At 35.7% G+C, this 25203-nt stretch overlaps 1 protein-coding gene across 2 annotated transcripts; it reads left to right on the top strand.

The window, feature by feature from the left end:
- Positions 1–1148: 1148 nt before the first annotated feature.
- smarcd3a (SWI/SNF related, matrix associated, actin dependent regulator of chromatin, subfamily d, member 3a) lies at positions 1149–24828 on the top strand. 2 transcript variants are annotated; one of them, XM_067362987.1, is made up of 14 exons: positions 1149–1283; positions 4418–4605; positions 7729–7818; positions 11479–11521; positions 13464–13586; positions 13678–13800; positions 14319–14414; positions 19168–19269; positions 20630–20791; positions 20904–21001; positions 21387–21522; positions 21932–22054; positions 22270–22371; positions 22870–24828. In XM_067362987.1, the coding sequence occupies exons 1-14, from the start codon at positions 1206–1208 to the stop codon at positions 22921–22923; spliced, it is 1518 nt and encodes a 505-aa protein (XP_067219088.1). In that variant the 5' UTR covers positions 1149–1205; the 3' UTR covers positions 22924–24828. The 2 variants fall into 2 exon arrangements, with proteins under 2 accessions (XP_067219088.1, XP_067219089.1); XM_067362988.1 differs by lacking the exon at positions 7729–7818.
- The last annotated feature ends 375 nt before the right edge of the window (positions 24829–25203 follow it).

Genomic DNA, 25203 nt, shown 5'->3' with positions numbered 1-25203 from the left:
AAGATAAATTCAATTTTTAATTCTAGGGCACCTTTAAGGACTACAACAAACAGCTGGTAGGGACTAAAACAAGCTTCTTCCTGGGTTAGTGACCTCACTAACCCTAAAGTTTACATAAACCCCGCCCCCAAGAACACACAACAAAGGGGGCGAGGTCATGTTAGGCTGCTTTAGAGAAGAGGAAGAGTTTTTGTAGTAGAGTGTTGTTATCATGCCATCATTTTACGCCGGACTGCTTTACAAACGAGGGTCAATTCAATGCTGGATTTGCACAAAAGATTAAGATGACGGCACATGCTAGTCGATGAGTTGAATCAACTCCACAACAACTAGATAAATTTATCCACTAACCGTTCAAAAACGTCCAGATGCATACTAAAAGTTGTAACTTCTTCCTGAGTCTCTCCATCAGTGTCGACTCCGGTTTGAACAATGCAAGTCTGAACACTGTTACTGACAATCCTCATTTTGGCTGCGTGAGATTCCCCAGCTTTGTTGTTGTTGAGCAACCGAAGCACAAACTGTTAAAGCTCCACCCTCTTTTGGAAAGGGGGCTGGGAGCAGCATCTCATTTGCATTTAAAGGGTCACACAAAAATGTTTGCATGTTTTTGCTCACACTTACATAGAAGCCAATTTTACAAGCTATAATAAATGATCTGTGGGGTATTTTGAGCAGAAACTTCACAGTATTATAGGTCCCCTCTAAGTGGTCCCATTACAACAGTTCAATTCTTCAAAACCTTGTATAAACACTCCTTTAGAGATTCCCTAAAGTTAGTCATTCAGACTTTACCCTTAATAACTAGCTGTGAGAGCACACAGATGATGTACTGCCAAATAACTGTCCATTGGAACAGCACTGTGGCTGTGTTTTGGTAGTGTCACTATTTTCAGCAGCATTCCTCAACACATTGGTGGTCCAGCGACAGCCCCCTTCACAGACCCCCATCCTTCCCAACCCAGAGTCTGTGAGGGAAGCTACTCTAAAACCGAGCGAGAAAGAGAGAGAGACTCGACTCTGGCCACACGCTGACATGCTTTAAAAAGAGAGAGAGAGAGAGAGAGTGGAGAAAGGGAACGTCAGAGTGCGGAGAAGGAGGGAGGGAGCACTCTCTTTTGGAGGAGAAGAAAAGTGAGGGAAGCGCACAGAGGCAGAGGTACCCAGGAATAGAGGAAACAAAAGAGGGACTGGGGTTTTTATAAATGGACATGGAGGATTCTGCCGGAGGAGCTCGTAAAGCCACCAAGAGTAAACTGTTTGAGTTTCTCGTCCATGGAGTGGTGAGTGAGTGAGCGTGTGTGTGCATGTGGAAGCGTGTCAATGGCTCTGCTCACTGGAGAACTAAGATGCAGCGGTTGTTACCGATCATTTTTATTTAGATAATTTTTTTTAAAAACAGGAACAGCCGAGGAGGACTCGGTGTAGGAGAAAGGGTGAAAGGTTATTATATTTAACAAATGGAGGAGGATACGCAAGGAAAGGGAAACGCCGGTGCTTGAAGTATGAGAGAGATACTTGTATTTTAAGGGACGAGTACCAGCAGTATAAAATAAAGGATGCTCTTTTGGTGTGTTTGTGTGTGTGTGTGCAGGCAGAGGAGGGTGTGTATCAGGAGGGTAGATCACACATAAAAATGCTGCTGTGTTATTTTATTCAGTTCTGAACATGTAGTGGAAGCAAACTTGATTGTATGTGTTTCAGGGTGTGTACTGCTTACAAATGTGGAAGATTTAAAGGTTTATGGAGACTTTTGAGAACTTTTGATGGTCATACAACTACTTTGAGGCTGCATTCATGTGCTAGCTGATATTAGACTAAATAAAGTATTATATCTAGAGGCTTTTTGCTGAAGTAACCTTCAAGACATACTAATCCTCTATTTGTATTGGTAATATTATCCCTATAATATAGGCTATTTATGAATTTGAATGGATTTGAATGCAGGATCTTTAGGGGTATATATGGTAATCTCTAACTTCTGACTTGGCCTGCTAAGGTTGGCTGCTAGCTGACCTTGTACATTTTTACTATTTTATCTGGTTTTATTATATTTTTTTTATTTCTTTTAAAAAATTTAGTTCAATACCTTTTCATTATTTGTTAGTGTATTTGGTTAGTTCACCCCAAAATGAAAATTCTGTCATTAATTACTCCCCCTCATTTCGTTCCAAACTTGTAAGGCTTTCATTCAGCTTCAGAACACAAATGAAGATCTTTTTGATGAAATCTGAGAGATTTCAGTCCCTCCATGGACAGGTATGTGAATACCACTTTGACGCTTCAAAAAGTTCATAAAGAGATTGTAAAACTAACCCATATGAATCAAGCAGTTTAGTCCAAATTTTCTGAAGAGACTTGATTGTTTTATATGATGAACAGATTTAATTTAGGCTTTTTGGCACATTTGAGCTTTTTTTCACCAAAAATCTTAATTTGTGTTCTGAAGGTGAACGAAAGTCTTACGGGTGTGGAACGATATGAGGGTGAGTAATAAATGACAGAATTTTCATTTTGGGGTGAGCTAACCCTTTGTATCACTACAAACCCATTGATATCTTTTCCCTTTTAGTAAAGATTCACGTTGTTATTGATCTGAGAAAAATGATATTGCTACCTCCAATCTGATATATAGTATAAGTCTGGCATGGCAGCATCCAGAAAGTGTTCTTCTGCATTTGATCCTCTATGATAGTCCAGTGCTGCTGCCTCCTCCTGTGCCCTGAACACCTCCATTGCGACCTTGAGAGCTAGGGATTGGCAGAGGCGTGCAGAGACCTGCACCGGTTCCCGCTGCGTCCACATGTTCACATCCCACTGCCTCTTCACTCAGATGTTCTGAGATTGGACCAGGCCTGGACACCTCTGGAGCTTGGCCTACTTTGGAAAGCAATGATCGGGTTATGAGGGTCACAGCACCATACGGGATCATCTCCGGCAGGGATGTGCTGTACCCCCACTGTAGGGAGGACTCGGAACTGGGGACATTGGCTCACATTCTGGATGTTTCCACAACTTTGGTGCACATCCAGAGAGTCACAGGGACTTTGCAACTCTGCCATTATGAGTCATGAACAACAGACCTCAAATCTCCTCTGCAGCACACAAACTAATCTGAGAAATAATAACAGGACAGAAACCTAAAGATAAAATTGCTCTTTTCAATCGGGTAACTCTTAACAGTGAGGTTTAATTTGTTAACATTAACTAGGTGTCATGAACTAACATAACACTAAAAATGTTAACTTTTAAATATACTATTGTTTCTATGTTATCATTTTCAGTGCTGGGTAGATTACTTACAAATCATAGTCAGTTACTGATTCCAAATTACATGACAAAAATCGTAGTTAGTAACGTAATCCATTACATTACACATTTAAGGTAATGTAATCTGACTACTTTTAGATTACCTTTGACCTAACTCATTTATCACATTGATTTGAATAGGATAATCTTGTACCATATTGATATAAAAATACAAAGAGAAAGAAAATTGAAAATTGAAAGTATTTTAAAATGAAATACAGTCTAATTACAAGTACTTCATTTTTGGAATCTGATTACGTAATCCAGATTATATGTAATCACTACCAGCACTGATAATTTTATGTTATGACGTTATAATATCATGTTTTAATTTAATTTAAATGTAATTCAATTTAATTGGTTAATATTAATTTATACAAATTTATGCAACAAAAATGTTGCATATTTGTGTATACATAAATGAGCAATAACCTAGAATAATATATACTGTAAAATTATTTTTTATATATATATATATATATATATATATATATATATATATATATATATATATATATATATATATATATATATATATATATATATATGCAAATTTAATTTAACTGATATTAACGCATTGATTGTTATTGTAAAATCTACATTATTGTGATCGCTATTCAATTAAAAATTCAGATTGATTTTATAGCACTTTTCAGAAAAAAGAAAAGAAATTCCCCAAAAACATATTTAATGTCTAATGCCAGAAGTGTGGCCTGAATGAAATGAGGAGTTATTTGAAATCACAGTTTGCACAGTTGTCCTTTAAACTGCGTTTGACTGACTTTCCCAGCACCTCTGTGTTTCGGTAGAGGGCGAGCAGCTGTCGCTTCAGAAATGACAGGCACAGGTGCGAGAGTCCCTGGCCTAATTCAGCTTCGGATACTGGAGGAGGAGCTTATTACAGCACCCAGTAGTGCCTTAGCTTAAAAGCTCTTTGTGTATTATGTGAATTTGCTGTAATTGTTTGTTTGTGAAAAAGAAAAAAAAATTATATGTATTGTGTGCCAGAGATATTTGGGGTAAACTTCCTATAACGCATGTCAAGCGAGTTCAACAAAGAAATGTTTTGGTGCCTGACCTTTACTCTAAATATTTCTCATCCCCACAGCGTCCAGGGATGACTTCAGGGGCACGGATGCCCCATCAAGGAGCTCCCATGGGGCCTCCTGGACCTCCATATGGAGGAACACCGCCAATTCGACCAGGGATGCCTAACCCAGCCCTAGACCCCAACCGAAAACGTCCTGCCCCGACCCAGCCCGTGCAACCTCCCCCTGTCCAGAACCGTCCCAGAAAGTGAGTGACACTGTTCTCTGACCTCTCACTTTGTCTGGTGATTTTAGATCAGTTCATGCAACAGATGAGAAATAATAGACATGTACTCCCAGAGAGCAAACTGGGCATATATTGGTTTTTATGCATTTCTTATGCCTATATGAATTTTTTTTTTTTGCTCATATAATTCACCATGGAGCCCTTGCCAAGTATAGCGCTCTCTAGTGACTGAAATATCTTATGTTTGGCTAGTGCATGTGCTGTAATTTTAGAAACGTAACATTTTGATTGCTATTAAATGACAAATATTTCTTGGTAAATATTAATAGTGCCACAGTTATCCTAAATAATCACTTAAGCACAGAACTCGGAACTACTCTGAAATAAAGTCTGAAGTCTGCAGTGCATTACTGTCTCATATGTCCAAGTATAGGCTGTACTAAATGGCACATATGTGACACTTTATAATTCTTGTTTATAGATATTAGAGTTGTAGCCAATAAGACCTAGCACAATGTATTGAATCTTTATGTCTTGTTTGATTCACACTGCTCTCTTTGTGGCATTGGCTTCAAAGATATTTTACATGCACATCAGGATCATGTGATCACAAACGGCAAAATTGTGTCCTTAAAGTCACGATCGCCTCGAAACTTCACAAACAGCCTTGTGGTAGGGACCTTTGTGAAGGGATTCCATTGCTCATTTTCATTTGAAACAACCCTGCTAATAGCATTCTCTTCCCAAGGGCATGAAAGTGACGTTTGGAATTTGCTGTTAGTTTTCTCAGGTTTTCATCAGTCTTGTTGCTATACTGTAATTGTCCTTGTGTTTTCATTTTAACTGTTTATGCTTGTAAGGGTGTCAGTTGTGAATATTGATGTGCAGCTTACTGAATTCAACAGCTCATGTTAGAAAATTCAAAGTTGTTTAACAAATGTTAGATTTGGATTATGAAAATACAAAACAATCCTAATGCATTCCAAGCTAGAGTTGAATCAGCTTGCTATACTATTTCATAGGGATGCACAGATATTCTGCTCGATACAGATAAGCTGCTTATTATTTTAATGTTATGGCTGATAACTGATAAATGGGTCTTATTAAAGGGATAGTTCACCCAAAAATGAAAATTCTGTCATCATTTACTCACCCTCCAGTTGTTACTCAGTCCTCCAAACCTGTATGAATTGGTATGGAAGAATGTCAGTAACCAAACAGATCTCGCTCCCCATTGACTACCATAGTAAGAAAAATAAATACTATGGTAGTCAATGGGGGGCAAAATCTGTGTGGTTACTGACATTCTTCCAAATATCTTCTTTTGTGTTCAGCAAAACAAAGAAATTCATACAGGTTTGGAACAACTTGAGGGTGAATAAATGATCACGGAATGTTTATTTTTGGGTGAACTATCCCTTTAAGTATATATCTATACTATTTTGTCTAAAGCAAATATAAAATAGCATTGAAATTATAGCACAGAAAATTATTTAAGTATTAATATTTTAAATCATTTTCAGTGCTACAAATATGAAAAATGGATTTTCATTGATATTCATTCAGTGGATAAAATTTTTTGTCCTTATTAGTGTTTTTAAAGATTACATTTAAGTGAAAAATAGATAATGGTAAAAAAGGGAAATGAGCATGCACAATAAAATATTCAGTATCAATATTGTGGAATTCTATTTAAATACATTTTAAAATGTATCTTATTTCTGTGATGTAAAAGCTGAATTTTCAGTATCATTACTCCAGTCTTCAGTGTCACATGATCCTTCAGAAATCATTCTAATATGCTGATTTGGTCCTCAAGAAACATTTCTAATTATTATCAATATTGACAACTTGTTGTTCTGCTTAATATGTATGTGATGCATTTGATACATTTTTTTTTTCGATCAATAGAAAGTTCAAAGAACAGCATTTATTTGAAATAGAATTTTTTGTAACATTTTAAGTGTCTTTACTGTGACTTTGGATCAATTTAATACAACCTCTCATTAATTTCTAAATTAAAATCTCAACCAAAACATTTGAATTCAGATATTGTGTACAATAGTGACTGTTACCGAAAAAATCTCTTAAAGGTGCCCTAGAACCAGTTTTTACAAGATGTAATATAAGTCTAAGGTGTCCCCTGAATGTGTCTGTGAAGTTTCAGCTCAAAATACCCCATAGATTTTTTTAAATTAATTTTTTTAACTGCCTATTTTGGGGCATCATTAACTATGCACCGATTCAGGCTGCGGCCCCTTTAAATCTCGTGCTCCCTGCCTCCCGAGCTCTCGTCTATAATACAGTGCATTTACAAAGTTCACACAGCTGATATAACCCTCAGATGGATCTTTACTAGATGTCCGTCATGCATACTGCATGCATGCGTCGGATCATGTGAGTATAGTATTTATTTGGATGTTTACATTTGATTCTGAATGAGTTTGAGGCTATGCTTCGTGGCTAAAGCTAACATTACACACTGTTGGAGAGATTTATAAAGAATGAAGTTGTGTTTATGAATTATACAGACTGCAAGTGTTTAAAAATGAAAATAACGACAGTCTTGTCTCTGTGAATACAGTAAGAAACGATGGTAACTTTAACCACATTTAACAGTACATTAGCAACATGCTAACGAAACATTTAGAAAGACAATTTACTAATATCACTAAAAACATCTTGTTATCATGGATCATGTCAGTTATTATTGCTTCATCTACCATTTTTCGCTGTTGGTCTTGCTTGCTTACCTAGTCTGATGATTCAGCTGTGCACAGATACAGATGTTAATACTGGCTGCCCTTGTCTAATGCCTTGATCATGGGCTGGCATATGCAAATATTGGGGGCGTACATATTAATGATCCCGACTGTTATGTAACAGTCGGCGTTATATTGAGATTCGCCTGTTCTTCAGAGGTCTTTTAAACAAATGAGATTTACATAAGAAGGAGGAAACAATGGAGTTTGAGACTCACTGTATGTCATTTCCATGTACTGAACTCTTGTTATTCAACTATGCCAAGGTAAATGCAATTTTTGATTCTAGGGCACCTTTAAAATCAGCAAATGTTATTACATCTATATACTGCATCTCTACTGTTTAAATAACTAACTAGAGGTACCCCAAATCAACCTATAGGAAACCACTTGGATTTCCAGCAACAAATGAGATATCTGCGAGACAGATGGACATGAGAGAAGCCCAGTCAGATCCTGCAATTGGATCCAAGTAGGCTGTTTATTCTGCTGCATGTTAGTTTGACAGTTTGTGATCGACATGTCGCTGCCTGATTGGTTTGTTCACGTTTGCAGCATCAAACTTGACTGGACCATATTTCCCCCAATGCATGTGTGCACTTAAAGGGTTAGTTCACCAAAAAATGAAAATTCTGTCATTAATTACTCTCCCTCATGTTGTTCCAAACCCGTTAGATCTTCGTTTGTCTTTGGAACACAAATTAAGATATTTTTGATGAAATCCGAGAGCTTTCTGACCTCCGATAGACTTCAATGTTATTACTATTTTCAATGTCCAGAAATGTAATAAAGACATTGTTAAAATAGTCAATGTGACTGCAGTGGTTCAACCGTAATGTTATGAAGTGACGAGAATACTTACACATGGACTGTTTTAACAGTGTCTTTACTTTTCTGGACCTTGAATGTGGTACTTATGTTGCTTTCTATGGAGGATCAGAAACCTCTCAGATTTCATCAAAAATATCTTAATTTTTGTTCCGAAGATGAATGAAGGTATTACGGGTTTGGAACGACATGACAGAATTTTCGTTTTTTGGGTGAGCTAATCCTTTAAGGTAACAGATTAAAGTAAAAACAATAAAAAAATGATATCCACTAAATGGAGGCAATAGTTGTTGACATGACCTGAGGATGAATGTCCTGTTCCAGTGCATGTGAAGCAGAACATGCGTTTGCGTTCGGTTAGCTTTGTATGCGGACTGCATGACCCTTCTGTCATGCTGTTTGTGTTAATTCAGTCTTATCGTTGCCCTACGTTCAGTAAACGCACGATTTTCCACCTAAATGCACTAATTGTTAATTGTAGCTCAAGAAAATGTAAGGAGGCATTCACTCTCACACCCCCCACCGCATCTCTCAGCCTCTCCCGGAGGAGCAGTGTGGCTTGGGGTGGAAGAGTCGGACCATGAGAAAGTTTATACTCCAGAGGGGGTGTGGATGTGAACGTGGACAGACATTTCCTGCTCCGACGGGGTCATGTGCTCCTCGACTGTGGACCTGAGGAGCTCTCGGTGTCCGTAGGAGTGTGGCATGTCTGTCAGTGGAAAAACTTTTCTGCACTAACGAATTATATGCATCATGTATGGGAACGTCTTTCTGAAAACAGCGACTCAGATTGTGTGGTCCAAATTGATGCTGGGAATGACATTTAAGAAGTCTGTATTTTCAGACATTTGGACCGCAAAGATCTGGTTTCTTAAATGTTATGGACTGCTCACACAGTACATGTTCTTATGTTGATCTGCTCTGGTTTTTTTTTTTTTTTTTTTTTTTTTTTTTAAATATCTCATTAAATTTACAGTAAAAATGGCAGCTGTATTTGCCTGAAATTCACTGTGACAATGTTTCCAGTATTACAAGATGACATATTGGTGCCTGTACATTTTTCAGCTTATTACAGTGCATTTCTTTAAGTGATACCAAAAATCTGCTTTTTACCTTAAAATCTAGTGATAACCACCATGATAATACAGGTAGTAAAACAGAGAACCACATGCATCAGAGTTCTTTGGAAAACAAGGATAAAACATTGTACAGGGTCATAAACACAAAGACAAAACACCACATTCATTTTATATATATATATATATATATATATAATATATATATATATATATATATATATATATATATAATATATATATATATATATATATATATATATAATATACAAAATAACTGCCCCCGAGAACATGTAACACAGGGGTGAGGCCATACAGTACATAACACAAATGTTATAAAAGCAAGATGCCAACATAAGTTATAACCGTAATTAAACTAAACTATACCTGTTTTGTCTTCATGCAGCATATATTCTCTGACTCTGTAGGCATATTACAACAGTTCCCACAAGAACAGTTTATAGATTATCATGAAAGAATATGCTAATCAGACTTTAAAATATTTAACTTTACATCAGCTACATAAATTTATCAACTAACCATTCAGAAATGTCCTGTTGCATTCTACATGTTGTCACTTCTTCTTTAGTCTCTCCAACATTGTCCAATCGGCGCTGCTAACACTGTGCGCTAACATGAGCTCTTGAAACCCCGCCCTCTGCTTAGGAGCAGCAGCTCGTTTGCATTTAAAGGGACACACACAAAAACGGAGCGTTTTTGCTCACCCTCAAAAAGTGACAAAATTAGCTTGCCATAAAAATGAACTGCGGGGTATTTTGAGCTAAAACTTCACATACACACTCTGGGGACATCAGAGACTTATTTTACATCTTGTAAAAATGGCATTATACCACCCCTTTAAAAAAATGGTAATAAAATATGACAAGATCTCAGAGTTAAACTGTCAGAAAAAATGAATCTTAATTATGTCAGTAAAACATGGACAGGTCAAAGTGTCTGAATAATTTTTGGTTCCAAATTTTTATCAATTTTACTGGTAGTCCACTGAATGAAGAATATTTGGGTATAATATGTCACAGTTTACTTTATTTTGCTATCCTCACTTACATAAATGAACTATAGTGTCCTGCACCCACTAGTAAAAATATATCAAAAATGTCTGAATAATTTTTGGTTTGACTGTAAATCCTTCCCAGCTAACACACGACGTACCAGTTACGTGATTTATTGGTAGGCCTTCTTTTCTTTTATTTCATGACTTACTAATTGACAACGTAACTACGACTTTACATGTTCGTAGTTTCTCTTGCACTTTTTTTAAAGTGGCATTTGCGTGTGCACGCTACAAGCACAGTATAACGTCCGACAAAACAGTAAAGTTCGGTTTTCTGAGGTGAGAGACTTTGTTTCGTAACAAGCTACAAAAATAACGTTAGAATAATGATACAAATCACGTAATGTACAGTACTAATAACAAAAAAGCACAAAATTATTTGAATAAAATATAATCAGATGAGATGTGTCACTCAGGGACTTCTGGGAATGTCCTCTTACCGTTTTTCCCTGTAAATTATATGGTAACTCATAGTTTTTATTGATTAAAAAAAAAGAACATAATTAGTATTTTACAGTAAAACTACATATAATGCAACATTAAACCACTTACACTTTTTAATTGTATATGTTAAGGTAACTTGCAGTTAAAGAGTCGACAGGTTTTTACTGTAGCATTTTTACAGTCCCTTTCTGTAAAAATTACAAACCTTTTTATGGTATGTTAACAACGGCAAGAGGGATGTATCTTACTGTTCAGTCATGTCTTGCTGTTTTTTCAGCATCTTTTGACATGAATAAAGAGGTTTCGAGACATTCTGTTACATCTTTCCATTTTTGAATGCAAGAACGTGTCCTGTGTGAACAGCCCTTTACAATAACTGAGACAGCCAGATGTTAAAGCAGCAAGAAATCTCTTCTACATACACACAAAAAAATTAATATTTATGCATTCATAATTCTAATAAAGTGTTAGGTCAGTTTCAACCTCTGTTTGTCTTTTTCTCCCTCTTATACTCTCTCTCTGATCACACACACACACACACACTTACACACAAACACACACACAGCTGGAAAAACGTCTGGATGGGTCCCAGTTATTCAGCAGATGGCCTGTGGACTCTGCTATCAGTCACCATAGTAACATGCTTTCCCTCTCTCTCTCTCTTTCTTTCTTTCTTTCTTTCTTTCTCTCTGTTTTTCCCCATCCGTAGTGCCAAGAGAAGAAAAATGGCAGACAAGATTCTCCCTCAGAGGGTGAGGTCCATCATTGTGGCTTTTATCTGTTTGTCTGTGTTTGTTTATTCATCTCTTAATTTTCAGTGCCAAGTCAAGAGTGATTGCACGGTACAGGTAATTGCGCTGATTTTGTTTTTTTCCGGGGGTAAAAAAAAAGTGAAAGGGGCGGGTAAGAGGAGTCCAGTGTGTCACAAAGACTTCTCTTGTGTATTTGGTGTTTTCTGTCGGTGGAAAAGGGTTTGATTCCCAAGGAATTTGATGGTGTGTGGTTGCATGTAGGCTGAGTGCAGGCACACAAGTGATAAGGTAAAATGTCTCCATTGGGATGTGACACAGTAGTACGCCACAATAGCAGGAATTGGAGGTGATGTTGGTTTTTGAAATGGCCAATCCTCCTAATGTCTTTGTAGGGCAAACTGAAAGGTATTAATTCATTGTGATGGGGTTTGTAAAATGCTGGAGGTCACATGGGATGGAGAGAATGATGCAACACTGTGAAAATCAGGAGAGAGTCAAGTCACAATTTTGTTGTGTATCACGCAAGGACATACATCATTTGTTTCAGTAACAAATGAGAATAAGAATGGTATTCTGTTATAACTGTCATTGACTTAGTAAAGTGATGCAAACGCATGGGAAAATCTTAATCGTTTGATGTTCGATCAGTTCGTGAATAATAACTGACTTGGTGTGGCCTAGAATTTTGATAAATTTAGACTAGGATATCTTTAATTGTCAGGATATGAATAATTATTTTATTCATAATGCTAATGAAGTTTTACCTCAAATCATTTCCTCAATCTAAGGTAAAAAAAAAAATTACATTAAATATGGGTTCACTTGCGTGATGAACAGAATGTGTTTTAGGCGGTGGATTTTCAGCTGCTAAGAGCATGAAATCAAATTTTAGAAACCAAAATTGTTAATAATTTTGCATCTATTATAAATTAATTATATAAATAAAATAATTTAATGGGTAGCACTTTATTTTACAGTCATGTTCCTCATGTACATACTATGTACTTATTATAGTAATAACTACTAACCCTGAACCTACACATAAACCTAACCTTAGCCCCTGTAGGTACCTTATAATACCAGTATTTTCTTAGGTAAGAACACTGTAAGTACAAGAAAGTACATGTACTGTAAAATAAAGTGCAAGCATTTAATGTTATAATTTATTAAAAATTACATAAATATAATTCATATAATTATAAAATGCATAAAAATACATTAATATAATATGTGTGACCCTGGACCACAAAACCAGTCATAAGGGTCCATTTTTCTTTATTTATATTGAATAAATATGTTTTCTATTGATGTATGGTTTATTAGAATAGGACAATATTTGGCCGAGATACAACTATTAGAAAATCTGGAATCTGAGGGTGCAAAAAAAATCAAAATATTGAGAAAAATTGCCTTTAAAGTTGTCCAAATGAAGTCCTTAGCAATGCATATCCACTCAAAAAAAAAACAAAACAAAAAAAAAATTATTGTAGGAAATTTACAAAATATCTTCATGGAACAGGATCTTTTCTAAATATCCTAATGATTTTTGGCATAAAAGAAAAATTGATCATTTTGACCCATACAATGTATTGTTGGCTATTGCTACAAATATACCCTTATGACTAGTTTTGTGGTCCATGGTCACATATTATATATATATATATATATATATATATATATAAAATTATTATTTTTTTGTTGTTGTTGATTTGGTGCACAATAAAATACTTTGATACTGTTTTGAGTTTCCACTTTGTCCAACTTAAAATCTGGCGCCTGAAACAAAACCAGTTGAAAACCACTGCACTATTAAGCTTTAGTGTCACATTGATTGATAATGAACCAGAGAGTTAATGGTTCAGGGAAAATAACGCACTATACCATACACTATATATGTTAAATATCATCAAACATTTAAGAACATTGAATGCCTTTTCATTAGATTCGTGAACTGGTGCCAGAGTCCCAGGCGTACATGGACCTCCTGGCTTTTGAGCGCAAACTTGACCAAACCATTATGAGGAAGAGGGTGGATATACAGGAAGCCCTCAAAAGACCAATGAAGGTATGCGATTTCACTTCAAATACACATTTCTAGTGAGATTTTACTAACTCCTAGTTAACTATGACGTGAAAAATGTGCTCTTCGGGTCTAGCAAAAGCGGAAGCTACGCTTGTACATTTCGAACACTTTCAACCCTGCCAAACCTGATGCAGAGGACTCTGAGGGCAGCATTGCATCATGGGAGCTGCGTGTAGAGGGCAAATTATTGGATGATGTAAGCACTGAGTTTGCATTCATAATCTTACCATCTGTTCTGTAATGCAGTGTTGAATTAATTTGTCATGATCGTTGTTCTTATTATTTTTAAATGTCAGTCAAAAAAATCTATTTTTGCTGCTTGTTCAATTTAGTTAATTAAAATGAGCAAATGTAACAATTAATGACACAACTTAATTTCATTGCATGTAATCGGTTTACGATTGTATAATGGAAGTTTATTTAATCCATGCATGAATAATTTTTATTGACCATAACTGTATCCAATTTAGTCCTTTATTGCATCTTTATTGCATTTTATTGCATAAAATGTATTTAAGTTCGTAGGCTAGAACAAATCTATTCAAATTATTATTTTTTTTCTTGAAAAGACTTTAATTTAATTGCATGGAACAATTTAATTATGTTAAGAGCAGATACTATTCTTCTGATACTAATGTTTGTTTAGGATTCTTCATTCAATTTGTATTTAACTTCATTCTTTTCTGTTCAACTTTTATTCCCTGTGCACTTTAGCCTGGAAAACAAAAGAGGAAGTTTTCGTCTTTCTTTAAAAGCCTTGTTATTGAGCTGGACAAGGATCTGTACGGCCCTGATAACCACTTAGTGGAGGTGAGCAATAACTCACTCAACATACGACAATAAAAAGTATTGTCAAACCATATTTGATGTTCAATCTTAACAAAAGATGTTCGCTTTTAATAAGGGAGAATCTCGAGAGTCCTCTTTACATTTCAAACAAAGTTGAGGACAGTCACTCAGGGTGAAATTGTCACATTTCAGTATGCATCCACGAGCATCGCTTGGCCTCACTGTGTGACAGATTGGATAGGAATTCAATAGAAAATTCAATGTCATAATAAAAAGTTCAGTTAACCGTTCTTCATGTAAAACATGTCTTCGTGGTTTCCATAGCGACAGGTTACGTAAGGTAGTTGCCCATGACACTGTGGAGTGATGACACTGCAGCCGGCACAGAGCTTTGGGCAGCGTTATTGGGAGAAAAGAAATGCATTTCTGAAAACAAACACTTATACAACCTTTTACAGCACCCTGAACTCCGAGAGGCTTTGTATTCAGCAAATGTGCTTTACTCTATTTTAGTGGAGGAACCATTGTGCGCAGGTGCTATTCAGACAAACTCAGGAATTTACATTACACACGGGAACCTTCCCAGCTGCCTCAAGCACTTAATATTTATATGCACTTTGTTAGGGACATTCAGATTTAGGCAAGGCAGATTTAGAGAAGTGGTCTGCGGCTCTCAAGGAGTGACCCTCGTGCCTCCGGCCCATTGGAACTGGCCGCATTTGAGTTTATTCATTCGGCAGCTCTTTAAATTGTCCTTGGTGACTGTGGGTTTTCATCACAACACACACCAATTTGAGGCAGGCGATAAAAAAGAGTGATTTACCTGCCTAGAAGGACACCATTGAAAAAACCTCCAATGTCAAGCAAAGCTAATTGAGTTGAGCTGTGAGTCATTGCCATTATGTTGTCTCTTTCAAAAAGCACTATAACATGCGATGGTTGAGGGAAAATGCAATTGAGAACACATTAAGAGCCTGATTATTTTTATTCACTCTCAAGCGTGAATGTATATACTGTGTGCATAAACAGTGCATAAGTGGCCTACAGTTTTTTTTGTTATTTTTTTGCGGTGGTTTTCTTAAGAAAATCTTGTTAAGAAAGAAGTTAAGATAAATTCTAAGAAGTTCATAAGAATGTTCCTAAATGCAAATCTTTAAACATTTTTAAGGAATTTCTCAAATATTTTCTTAAAGTCCCCCTGTAATCAATAATTTTATCCCTTAAAACTCATCTTTGATCATCAAAATTACATATAAAAAAATTTTCATGTGAAAAAAAAAAAAAGTAATCTTCATGCCTTTAAAATAGCTTGAATGTAACTCTCTTCACTCTTGCTTCATTTAATATACATGGATCAATGAATACGCTAATTAGCCCCGCCTCCACTCACTCGCACAAGCTCAGAGATCCACTCGGTCAACTTACTAAAAAAGGTAAAAGCTGCACAATGGTATCGCTTTTTACAATGTCAATATAGCGGTAATTAATATGATTAGCCTTATGCTTGTCTACGTTATCAAACAGCTGCTACTTATGTGTTAGTAATGTTACACAAACCATGTTCCTGTTCACTATTTCGGAGTCAAAACAGCTGCCTTCTAAAAATCAGTATCCTTAGAAACACTTTGAATAACTCGGAACGTCAGTGAAGAAAGACTTATAGTTCATCATAACATTGTAATATACATCATACACCTGCCATATTGCTAAATCTACCCAATTTTTCATATCAACAGAAAAATATACCAGAATAACCTGGCTTCTTTTGAGACTGCTTCAGGGCACTTGTAGTTAATGATATGCTAAAGCCCGCCAGCACGTTGACGTGATTGGTTACAAGGTAGTTTGAGATGTCAGAAACAGCAGCGATTTCAAACCGCGTTTTTGAGACTGTCTTTAGGTCACTGCAGTTTCAAAGAGAAAACACTCAGCAACGGTGTTGATTTATGAATTTGCACATGGTTTGTCTTAAAGTATATTAAAAACACCACATAGACATATAAACAACATTAAAAACTTGATTTTCACCACAGGGGACTTTAAGAACATCTTAATTATTTTCTTAAAGGTGCAGTAAGTGGTATTTGAACTACGCTGTTTGATATTGTTGATATTTGAAATCAACCCAAACAAACACACCCCTCACTTCATTGCTCCACCTCCACAACTCACACTCCAATCCTAACCACCCTGCTCCAAGTCGGGCTTGAACCCCGGACCAAACGCTGCTGGCATGCGAGGCGAATGCTCTACCAACGCTAAACACCGCATTCTCTAGCAGTTGTCAGTGCGCAGTGGTTTACCTGCTCAACTCTCACTATCTGGCCTCTGTTACACACGCAATGCGAGTGGATGTCTGTTTATTATTACAGCTGATGCGCAACAAAATACTTCACAAAAAAAAAAAAAAAAGCGCAGTTGATGAACGAACGACAAGGAAGCACAAAAAATTAACATACAGTACACTAGAGTAAATACAAAGTGTTCATTGTTAGTCGCAAACAGCACAGCAGCTCCAGACAATCAAAACCCAGTGTTACTCACATGAGAAGTGGGATCAAAGCAGTTTTCAGGCCTTCCCACTTAGCGCTGGAAAGTTTTTCTAATATAAACATGGGTCCTAAAGCACTTGGCCAGTCATAAAACTTCATTCCAGTGATATTCTTTTGAACCGTTTTGTATTGTTTCCCATTTCTCGTTCTTTTTTATTATTTTCAAATCTCCCTCTTGCTCGTTCTCTATCCTCGGCCGCCATACGCCCCCTGATGCTGATTGGTTAGACTTTTGTTGTTGGACTCGGCCCGACTAACTTCCAAACAGTGGATTTGAAATATCACTGAGTCCACCTTTAAGAAGAAAATGAAAGGCTTTGGTGTTATTTGATTGAAAAGTGGGTTTTGCTAATGAGTGGGTTTTACACTGCCTGAAGATTACCGTAGATATCATAATAAGCGCCGACTATTTTTGTTGCGACTGGGTTGATGGGAGTTAATCACTCAGCATTGTTTTTAATGCGCCGTGTCAAGTTAAAATAGTAATTTTAAAAGAGCCTGTCTCAAGATTCAGCGGTCTTTCTCATTAATTTGCGCCCTCTCTAAAGTGAATGCGTCCTCTGTGTGTGCTGCCTGTGCTGCCTCGCTAGTTCTAGCTAGAGTAGTGATCACTGTTTTCACGATCAATCGGTGTCAATTCAGAGCACTCGTCCACATTCCTGGAAGTAATTTGTATTATATGCAGCTAGTATTAAATTGTAATGCTTAATATTTGAAACAACCCAATAAATTCATTAAACATCTTACATTTGGGGATTTAATACAACTTGGAGGTTATCCTAAATATCTTAAGTTATTTACATTGATTTTTAATAGTGATGCACCGATTTGAAAATTTTGTCTGATACCAATAATTCTTTATATTTGAAAGACGATAAACGATATATATTGGCCAATAAAATCTAAATCCAAATTTTTATATAATTTTGAAAGCCTGATTACAAAAACAAAAGTCTCACAATTAAAAGCCATGTCCAAAGCACACAATTATAATGCTTATTAAAATTATGCTTATCATTTTATGTAGCCTATGTGACAGACTTGCGCTGCACATGTTGAACTTAATAGTATTTCCTTTTTGAAGTGATTCCAATCATATTTCAAGCAATTCATGGCAAAGTGAAGTGTCTCAGTTGAAGGAAATAAGCCATTATTTATTGCGAATCTCAACATAACACCGACTGTTATGTAACAATCAGTATCATTAATATGTATGACCCCAATATTTGCATATGCCAGCTCATGTTCAAAGCATTAGACAAGGGCAGCCAGTATTAACGTCTGGATCTGTGCACAGCTGAATCATCAGACTAGGTAAGCAAGCAACAACAATAGCGAAAAATGGCAGATGGAGCAATAATAACTGACATGATACATGATATTTTTAGTGATATTTGTGAATTGTCTTTCTAAATGTTTCGTTAGCATGTTGCTAATGTCCTGTTAAATGTGGTTAAAGTTACCATCGTTTCTTACTATATTCACGGAGACAAGACTGTTGTTATTTTCATTATTAAACACTTGCAGTCTGTAAAACATTCTTTATAAATCTCTCCAACAGTGTAGCATTAGCCGTTCGTCACGGAGCACCATCAAACTCATTCAGAATCAAATGTAAACATCCAAATAAATACCATACTTACGCGATTAGACATGCTGCATGGTGAACATTTTGTAAAGATCCATTTTGAGGGTTATATTAGCTGTGTGATCTTTGTCAAGAGCTCGGGAGGGGGCGGAGAGCGCGAGCAATTAAAGGGGCCGCAGCCTGAATCGGCGCATTTCTAATTATGCTTCAAAATAGGCAGTTAAAAAAATTAATTTAAAAAAATCTATGGGGTATTTTGAGCTGCAACTTTACAGACACATTCAGGGGACACCTTAGACTTATATTACATCTTGTAAAAACTGGTTCTAGGGCACCTTTAAGAACAATCTTAAGAAAAGTTTTTGGAAATACAAAATATTCATTTCTTAAGTTAGAAAGAAATTGGCAGTTAAGAAGAATTTTATTCTTAAGAATGATTTGTGAATCTGGCCACAGAATATCAGAGACTACATAAAAACCACCCAGAATACAACTGCATGCCCTGGCAAACACCCTGAGCACAGACAAACACTACTTTTCTTCAGAAAATATCAAAATCTAGCATGAATTTGCAGTGTACTTCTTTTGCTGCAGTTATATATGATAGTCATTTTGTTTGTACCTTTCGTAACAGTGGCACCGCACCCCTACAACCCAAGAGACAGACGGCTTCCAGGTGAAGAGGCCCGGCGATGTGAATGTGCGCTGTACCCTCTTGCTCATGCTGGATTACCAGGTGTGTGTAGGAATGCTGGATTATTACTGGAGAGTTTGAATGCCGTAGTTAGTTTTCTGTGCATGACATCACACTCTTTAAATAATAACTGAAAAATCTACATTGGGGTCTTAAAGTCTGAGGCTATGCTAAAAATCAGGGATTCAAAATCTAATTTAAACCTTGAAATAAAGTTTAAAATAAAGTATTTAAAAAAAAGTTTAAAAAAAGTTACTGTAGCAATTATTTTACCAAATGTATTAAGAAAGACACCAATTAGAAATTCATCTGCATAATGATGGCTCTTTCCCATCTGGAAAAGCACGGTTGTTAACAGTTATAGTCGAGTCATTAAATCACCAAAGTAGCTATACAGTAACGAGTAAATGGCTCTTTTAATTACAGCAGTTCTCACTTTGCTAACTACATCCTGATGGGAAGAAGCTTGGTTTGTCAGAAAACTAAAGCTATGTTTTTAAACGATAGAGCTTAAGATCGTAAAAAAGAGACAATGAAATAGATTTGCATTTGGGTATTTGACATGAATTTTCCAATTTCCAGTTGAACCACATGCTACAACCATCTAAAACAGTTAAAAAAATTGTCTTAAATCTTTTATAGCTGTTATACATGATGTTTTTGTGAGATTATAACAAATGAAAATGGATTAAATTGAATATTTGTATTTTTAAAAATGATTTTGTCACAACTTATGAACTAGGGAAGGCATTGGAAAAGAAATTTTGACCGTTTACAGCAGCTAAGATGTACACTTTCCTTTATACTTATACTTTGTTTTTGAAAGAAGTCTCATATGTTCACCAAGGCTGCATTTATTTGATCAAAGTAATATTGTGAAATATTATTCCAGTTTAAAATAGTTTAATCCATTTTATTCATGTGAAGGCAAATCTTATTTTCAGCATCATTACTCCAGTCTTCAGTGTCACATGATCCTTCAGAAATCATTCTAATATGCTGATTTGATGCTCAAGCAACATTTTTGCTATTAATAATGTTAAAAACCATGATTCTTTGATGAACAGAAAGTTCAAAAGAACAGCATTAATTTGAAATAGAAATCTTTTGTAAATGTCTTTAGTGTCACTCTTGATACATTTAATGCATCCTTGCTGAATAAAATAATAATTTCTTTTAAGTCTTATCCCAAATTTTTTAACCGTACTATACATTTTAACCAAAACCTTGCTGTTGAATAAAATTCATGGGAATGTAATGTCAGCTACTCAAGTATACTGAATTCAAATTATTAATAGTAGGTATAATGTAGTAAATATGTGGATGTTTTATAACTGTATAGGTCTGTTCAGATATTTCTGAATGTGTTTATTTCATTTCTTTTATCCATTGTGCATTTCAGCCTCCTCAGTTTAAGTTGGATCCTCGCCTCGCACGTCTCCTTGGCATCCACACTCAAACCCGCTCCTGCATCATCCAGGCATTATGGCAGTATGTCAAGACCAACAAGCTGCAGGATTCTCATGAAAAGGAGTACATCAACTGTGATAAATATTTCCAGCAGGCACTGACATACTTCTGTCATATAAAATACTCTCTTCATTTTGGTGTTAACATTTTGCCTGATAGATAGCATACCTGATATATATATGATATATATCCCCCCTCCCCCCCAGATCTTCGACTGTCCTCGTCTAAAGTTCTGTGAGATTCCTCAGCGACTAACTAACCTGCTGCTGCCGCCTGATCCTATTGTGATCAATCATGTTATCAGGTAATTAGCCATAAAATTAGTGTTTACATTTACAATTTTTGCAACTTTTAGAGGGCTGTTTTCCTTTAGACTTTAAAGGGATAATAAAAAAATATAAAAAATCTATTGTTTACACACCCTCAAATTGTTCCAAACCTGTATTGCTGTTATTTTTTTATGGAAACATATTTTTTTAAATATTCTTTGAATGGATTTTTTCCTTACAACAGAAGATCATTGTGTGACGCTCCAAAAAGGACAAAAAGCATTATAAGTTATGTATTATTGTGTTACACTTATACACTTAAAAATAACAGCATAATTGGCATGTGGGTAACTAATGACAGAATTGATATTTTCAGTTGAACTGTTCCTTTAAATGCCTTTTTTATTTTTATTTTATCAGTGTGGATCCAAATGACCAGAAGAAGACAGCCTGCTATGACATTGATGTTGAAGTTGATGATCCTCTTAAGAGTCAGATGAATGGATTCCTGCTGTCCACAGCCAATCAACAAGAGATTGCATCCCTAGACAACAAGGTCAGAAGGAGCTTTTTGTTAAAATGTGAGAGTGATCTGGGTAGAAAATACTCATTATGTAGTTTTATTTAAAGGGTTAGTTCACTCAAAAATGAAAATTCTGTCATTAATTACTCACCCTCATGTCGTTCCACATCCGTAAGACTTTCGTTCATCTTCAGAACACAAATTAAGATATTTTTGATGAAATCCGAGAAATCGTCCATAGACACCAATATAATCAACACTTTCAAGGTCCAGAAAGGTACTAAAGACATCATTAAAACCGTCGACGTGACTACAGTGGTTCAACCTTGATGTTATGAAGCAACAAGAATAATTTTTGTGCGCAAAATTTCTCATAACAATTTCTGCATAACATTATGTACATTCATAGTTAAAATTCACATCGTCACCTTTTCTCTTTTAGATCCATGAAACTATCGAGTCCATCAACCAACTTAAGATCCAAAGAGATTTCATGCTCAGCTTCTCCAGAGACCCCAAGGGCTACATCCAGGACTGGATCTGCTCCCAGAACCGGGATCTGAAGGTGAATGTAAACTATGCTCTAAATCATAGCCATATAGGATATTATTATATCAAATATCAAAACATTATGCACCCTTTATGTATGTCCAAATCAGGTTTGTATAAGTTAAACATTTAACATTTTTGAAACAGTGTCTTCACCTAGTGGTGGAAAGGATGTAACTGCTTTTAAAGAAAGTATTTTTTGCTGTTTTGAACTGGATTTTTTGGTTGCAGCTGATGACAGATACAGTTGGAAATCCAGAGGAAGAGAGGAGAGCGGAGTTTTATAACCAGCCCTGGTCTCAGGAAGCTGTCAGTCGCTATTTCTATTGCAAGGTAAGAGGGAATGTGACAATGAATCATGTTAGATACATACCACCATTTGAGGTCAGTACGTTTTTTTTTTTTTTTAAAGAAATTAATGCTTTTATTCAGGAAGGATGCATCAAATTTATCTAAAGTGACAGTATATAAAGTAAATAAATATATAAAGACAGTAAATATATGTTTTTCTTTTGAAATTTATATTTATCAAAGAATCCTGGAAAAATGTATGACGGTTTCCACAAAAATATTAAGCAGCACAACTGTTTTCAACATTGATAATAATAATAAATGTTGCTTGAGCAGCAAATCAGCATATTAGAATGATTTCTGAAGGATCATGTGACACTGAAGACTGAAGTATTAGCTTGGCCATCACAGAAATAAATTAAAAATGTTATTTTAAATTGGAATAATATTTCACTTTTAACTGTAGTGTATGTCAGAATCAAAAGTGATAATATTACTTGCTCTTTTCATTTGCAAATGTATTTTTTTTCTATTATGTAGATTCAACAACGAAGACAGGAGCTTGAACAGGCTTTAGCAATGCGAACCACTTAAAACTCAACTAGTCTGTTTCTCCTGTGGCTTGGTCTCCACACTGGCAGTTTTCAATGGACATGAAAGTATTAGACCCCTTCTCAGTATGGAGGTTTGGACTGATTTTAACCAATGAGGCTGTAATAAGAGTCAAGGAAAAGTGTAATGTACTCTTAGTTGATGTATGTTTAATGTACAGACGAATGTAAATAACCTCACAGTACAATGAATTTAAGAATGTGGCTTGAGAATGACACTTTCATGCTGATTACACACAAGTACAGCGGCTATTGTAATTGTGTTTATCAGTTTTTTGATGCACGTGAGGTGCAGATATGCTACTGGGTGTCTTTTCAATTAGAAAAGGTAAAAAATACAATGAATGAAACTTTATGATGCCTGAAAAACTTTTTTAACCATTAATGACATGCTTAATGTTAATATGTAAGTACACATTGAATCTGTCATGTTTTTTCTACATGTTTGAATATTGCATCACGTTCTGCTTGCAGCTTTCTTCTGTGTTTTTTCTGTAAATTTGCACTGTGCAAAAAGAGATCATGAAGAAATCCACTGGATTAAGATAAGCAAGCTAACTTTATTTGCAATAAGTGACATTTATTGTCACAATTTTGATACGTTCTACATATGGAAATTAAAGGTGCAATTTGTTAGATTATTGCTGTAAAACATCCAAAAACCACCAGGCCAGTGTTATATATTTTGTTCACTTGAGTACTTACAATATCCCAAATGTTTCCAACTATTTGTAAATCGTGAGAAAATTTCTTGATTTTTTGCGAGTACCATGTTTTACCACGCCTCAGAGAAAAACACTATTTTGTCAAGTAGCTAACATAGAATAATCAGATGCAGCTTTATTTTCAGTAACAGTAATACAGAATTTTATCCATCATACAATACGTTTTAAAATAATTGCATGCCATTTATCAACACAAGCCATCCAGCATTTAATATGATATTCTATTATCGATCTATCTTACTGCAGTGTGCAACAGTGTCTCACAGCAGCCGCCGAGCGAACGCACAGAGTAACGTTATAACATCATTTTCAGCACACTCAAATGTATCTAATATGATAAACAGAGCTGCATTACCTCATACTCATGACTGGAAAAGCAGAAGCAGCGCCAGCGACTGTGTCATAATAAACGTCCCGCTGCTCGTGAGGCGTGTGTTGTGCAATCGCTCCAGCGGCCTCGTTCAGCTCCCACAACACTCGCTCCTGCTCTGCTTCATACTACAGTAACATTAATAACCACATTCATGAACATGATTTCTTCATGAGTCCTATCCCTATTATTTCCACCGGCTGTGATGTGAAGAACACATGTCCCAAGATATCAAACTTGCTACGCCTTTGTTTTGAACAGGCCTCTAGCGGACAGAAATCTTACATATTGCACCTTTAACACTAAAGATATGGTAAACCATTCTGATTTGTAAACACTTCTTAACAATACAGATTTTTGTGTATTGTTGAAGACTCTAAAATGATGCTCATAAGCAGTCTTTAAAAATGATGGTTGAAAATGTCTTCATTTTCAGAGACTTTAAATGGCAGTAAAACAAAATGTGTTCTAAATATATTGTGTGTTGAAAAATACAATAATGCATGCTGCATGTGAATATTTTTGTTTTTTAAGGGTTTCTTTTTTAGCATGATTCAGAAATGTTTTCGATCTTTGTTGCCTTATTAAATCACCGAGATGCACAGGAAGCATTAACCAAAGGTTAAGTACAGTTACATCATCTTTGTGAATGCCAATAAATTACTTAATTTTACTGAATATTCCATCACATAAGTGATGGCATTTGTATTCCTGTGACCTGAGGTGTGCTTGACGCACAAGTGTAACAGATGAGAACTAAATCTGGTATACATGAATGTTAAAAGGCGTTCATATTCAGAGGCATTAGCCCTTTACCTTTTTACAAGACATTCTTACTGTGTTATGTATTTTATTTAAATAAAGGTGCAGTGTGTCTGTAAAGGACATTTTTGAAGAAGATTAATAAAATAAAATAAAATCATGATCATTATTTTCCATGATTCTGTCTTTTAGTCCGAAGTAGTAATGGGAATTGGGGAAATATGGGAGTGACAGGGACAGGATTATCTTTTTATCTTCCTCTAAGGAAAAAAAATCAAACATAAATCACTAGCACATAGCATAACCTTGTAATTATCAATACTGTATGATTCACATTAATTGCTAGTTGATCATATTACTCATTTTTGTGTGACGCAACCGGGAAACGTGATAACGAGGGCGTGAT

The sequence above is a fragment of the Chanodichthys erythropterus genome, chromosome 16 (assembly GCF_024489055.1).
Source record: "Chanodichthys erythropterus isolate Z2021 chromosome 16, ASM2448905v1, whole genome shotgun sequence".
Classification (NCBI taxonomy): Eukaryota; Metazoa; Chordata; class Actinopteri; order Cypriniformes; family Xenocyprididae; genus Chanodichthys; species Chanodichthys erythropterus.
This window is presented reverse-complemented; position numbering and strand designations above follow the sequence as displayed.

Coding starts and splice junctions, on each gene's coding strand:
- smarcd3a (XM_067362987.1), top strand. CDS start 1,206: ATGGACATGGAGGATTCTGCCGGAGGAGCTCGTAAAGCCACCAAGAGT. Junction 19,270..20,629: donor TGCTCATGCTGGATTACCAG/GTGTGTGTAGGA, acceptor TGTGCATTTCAG/CCTCCTCAGTTTAAGTTGGA. Junction 22,372..22,869: donor GTCGCTATTTCTATTGCAAG/GTAAGAGGGAAT, acceptor TCTATTATGTAG/ATTCAACAACGAAGACAGGA.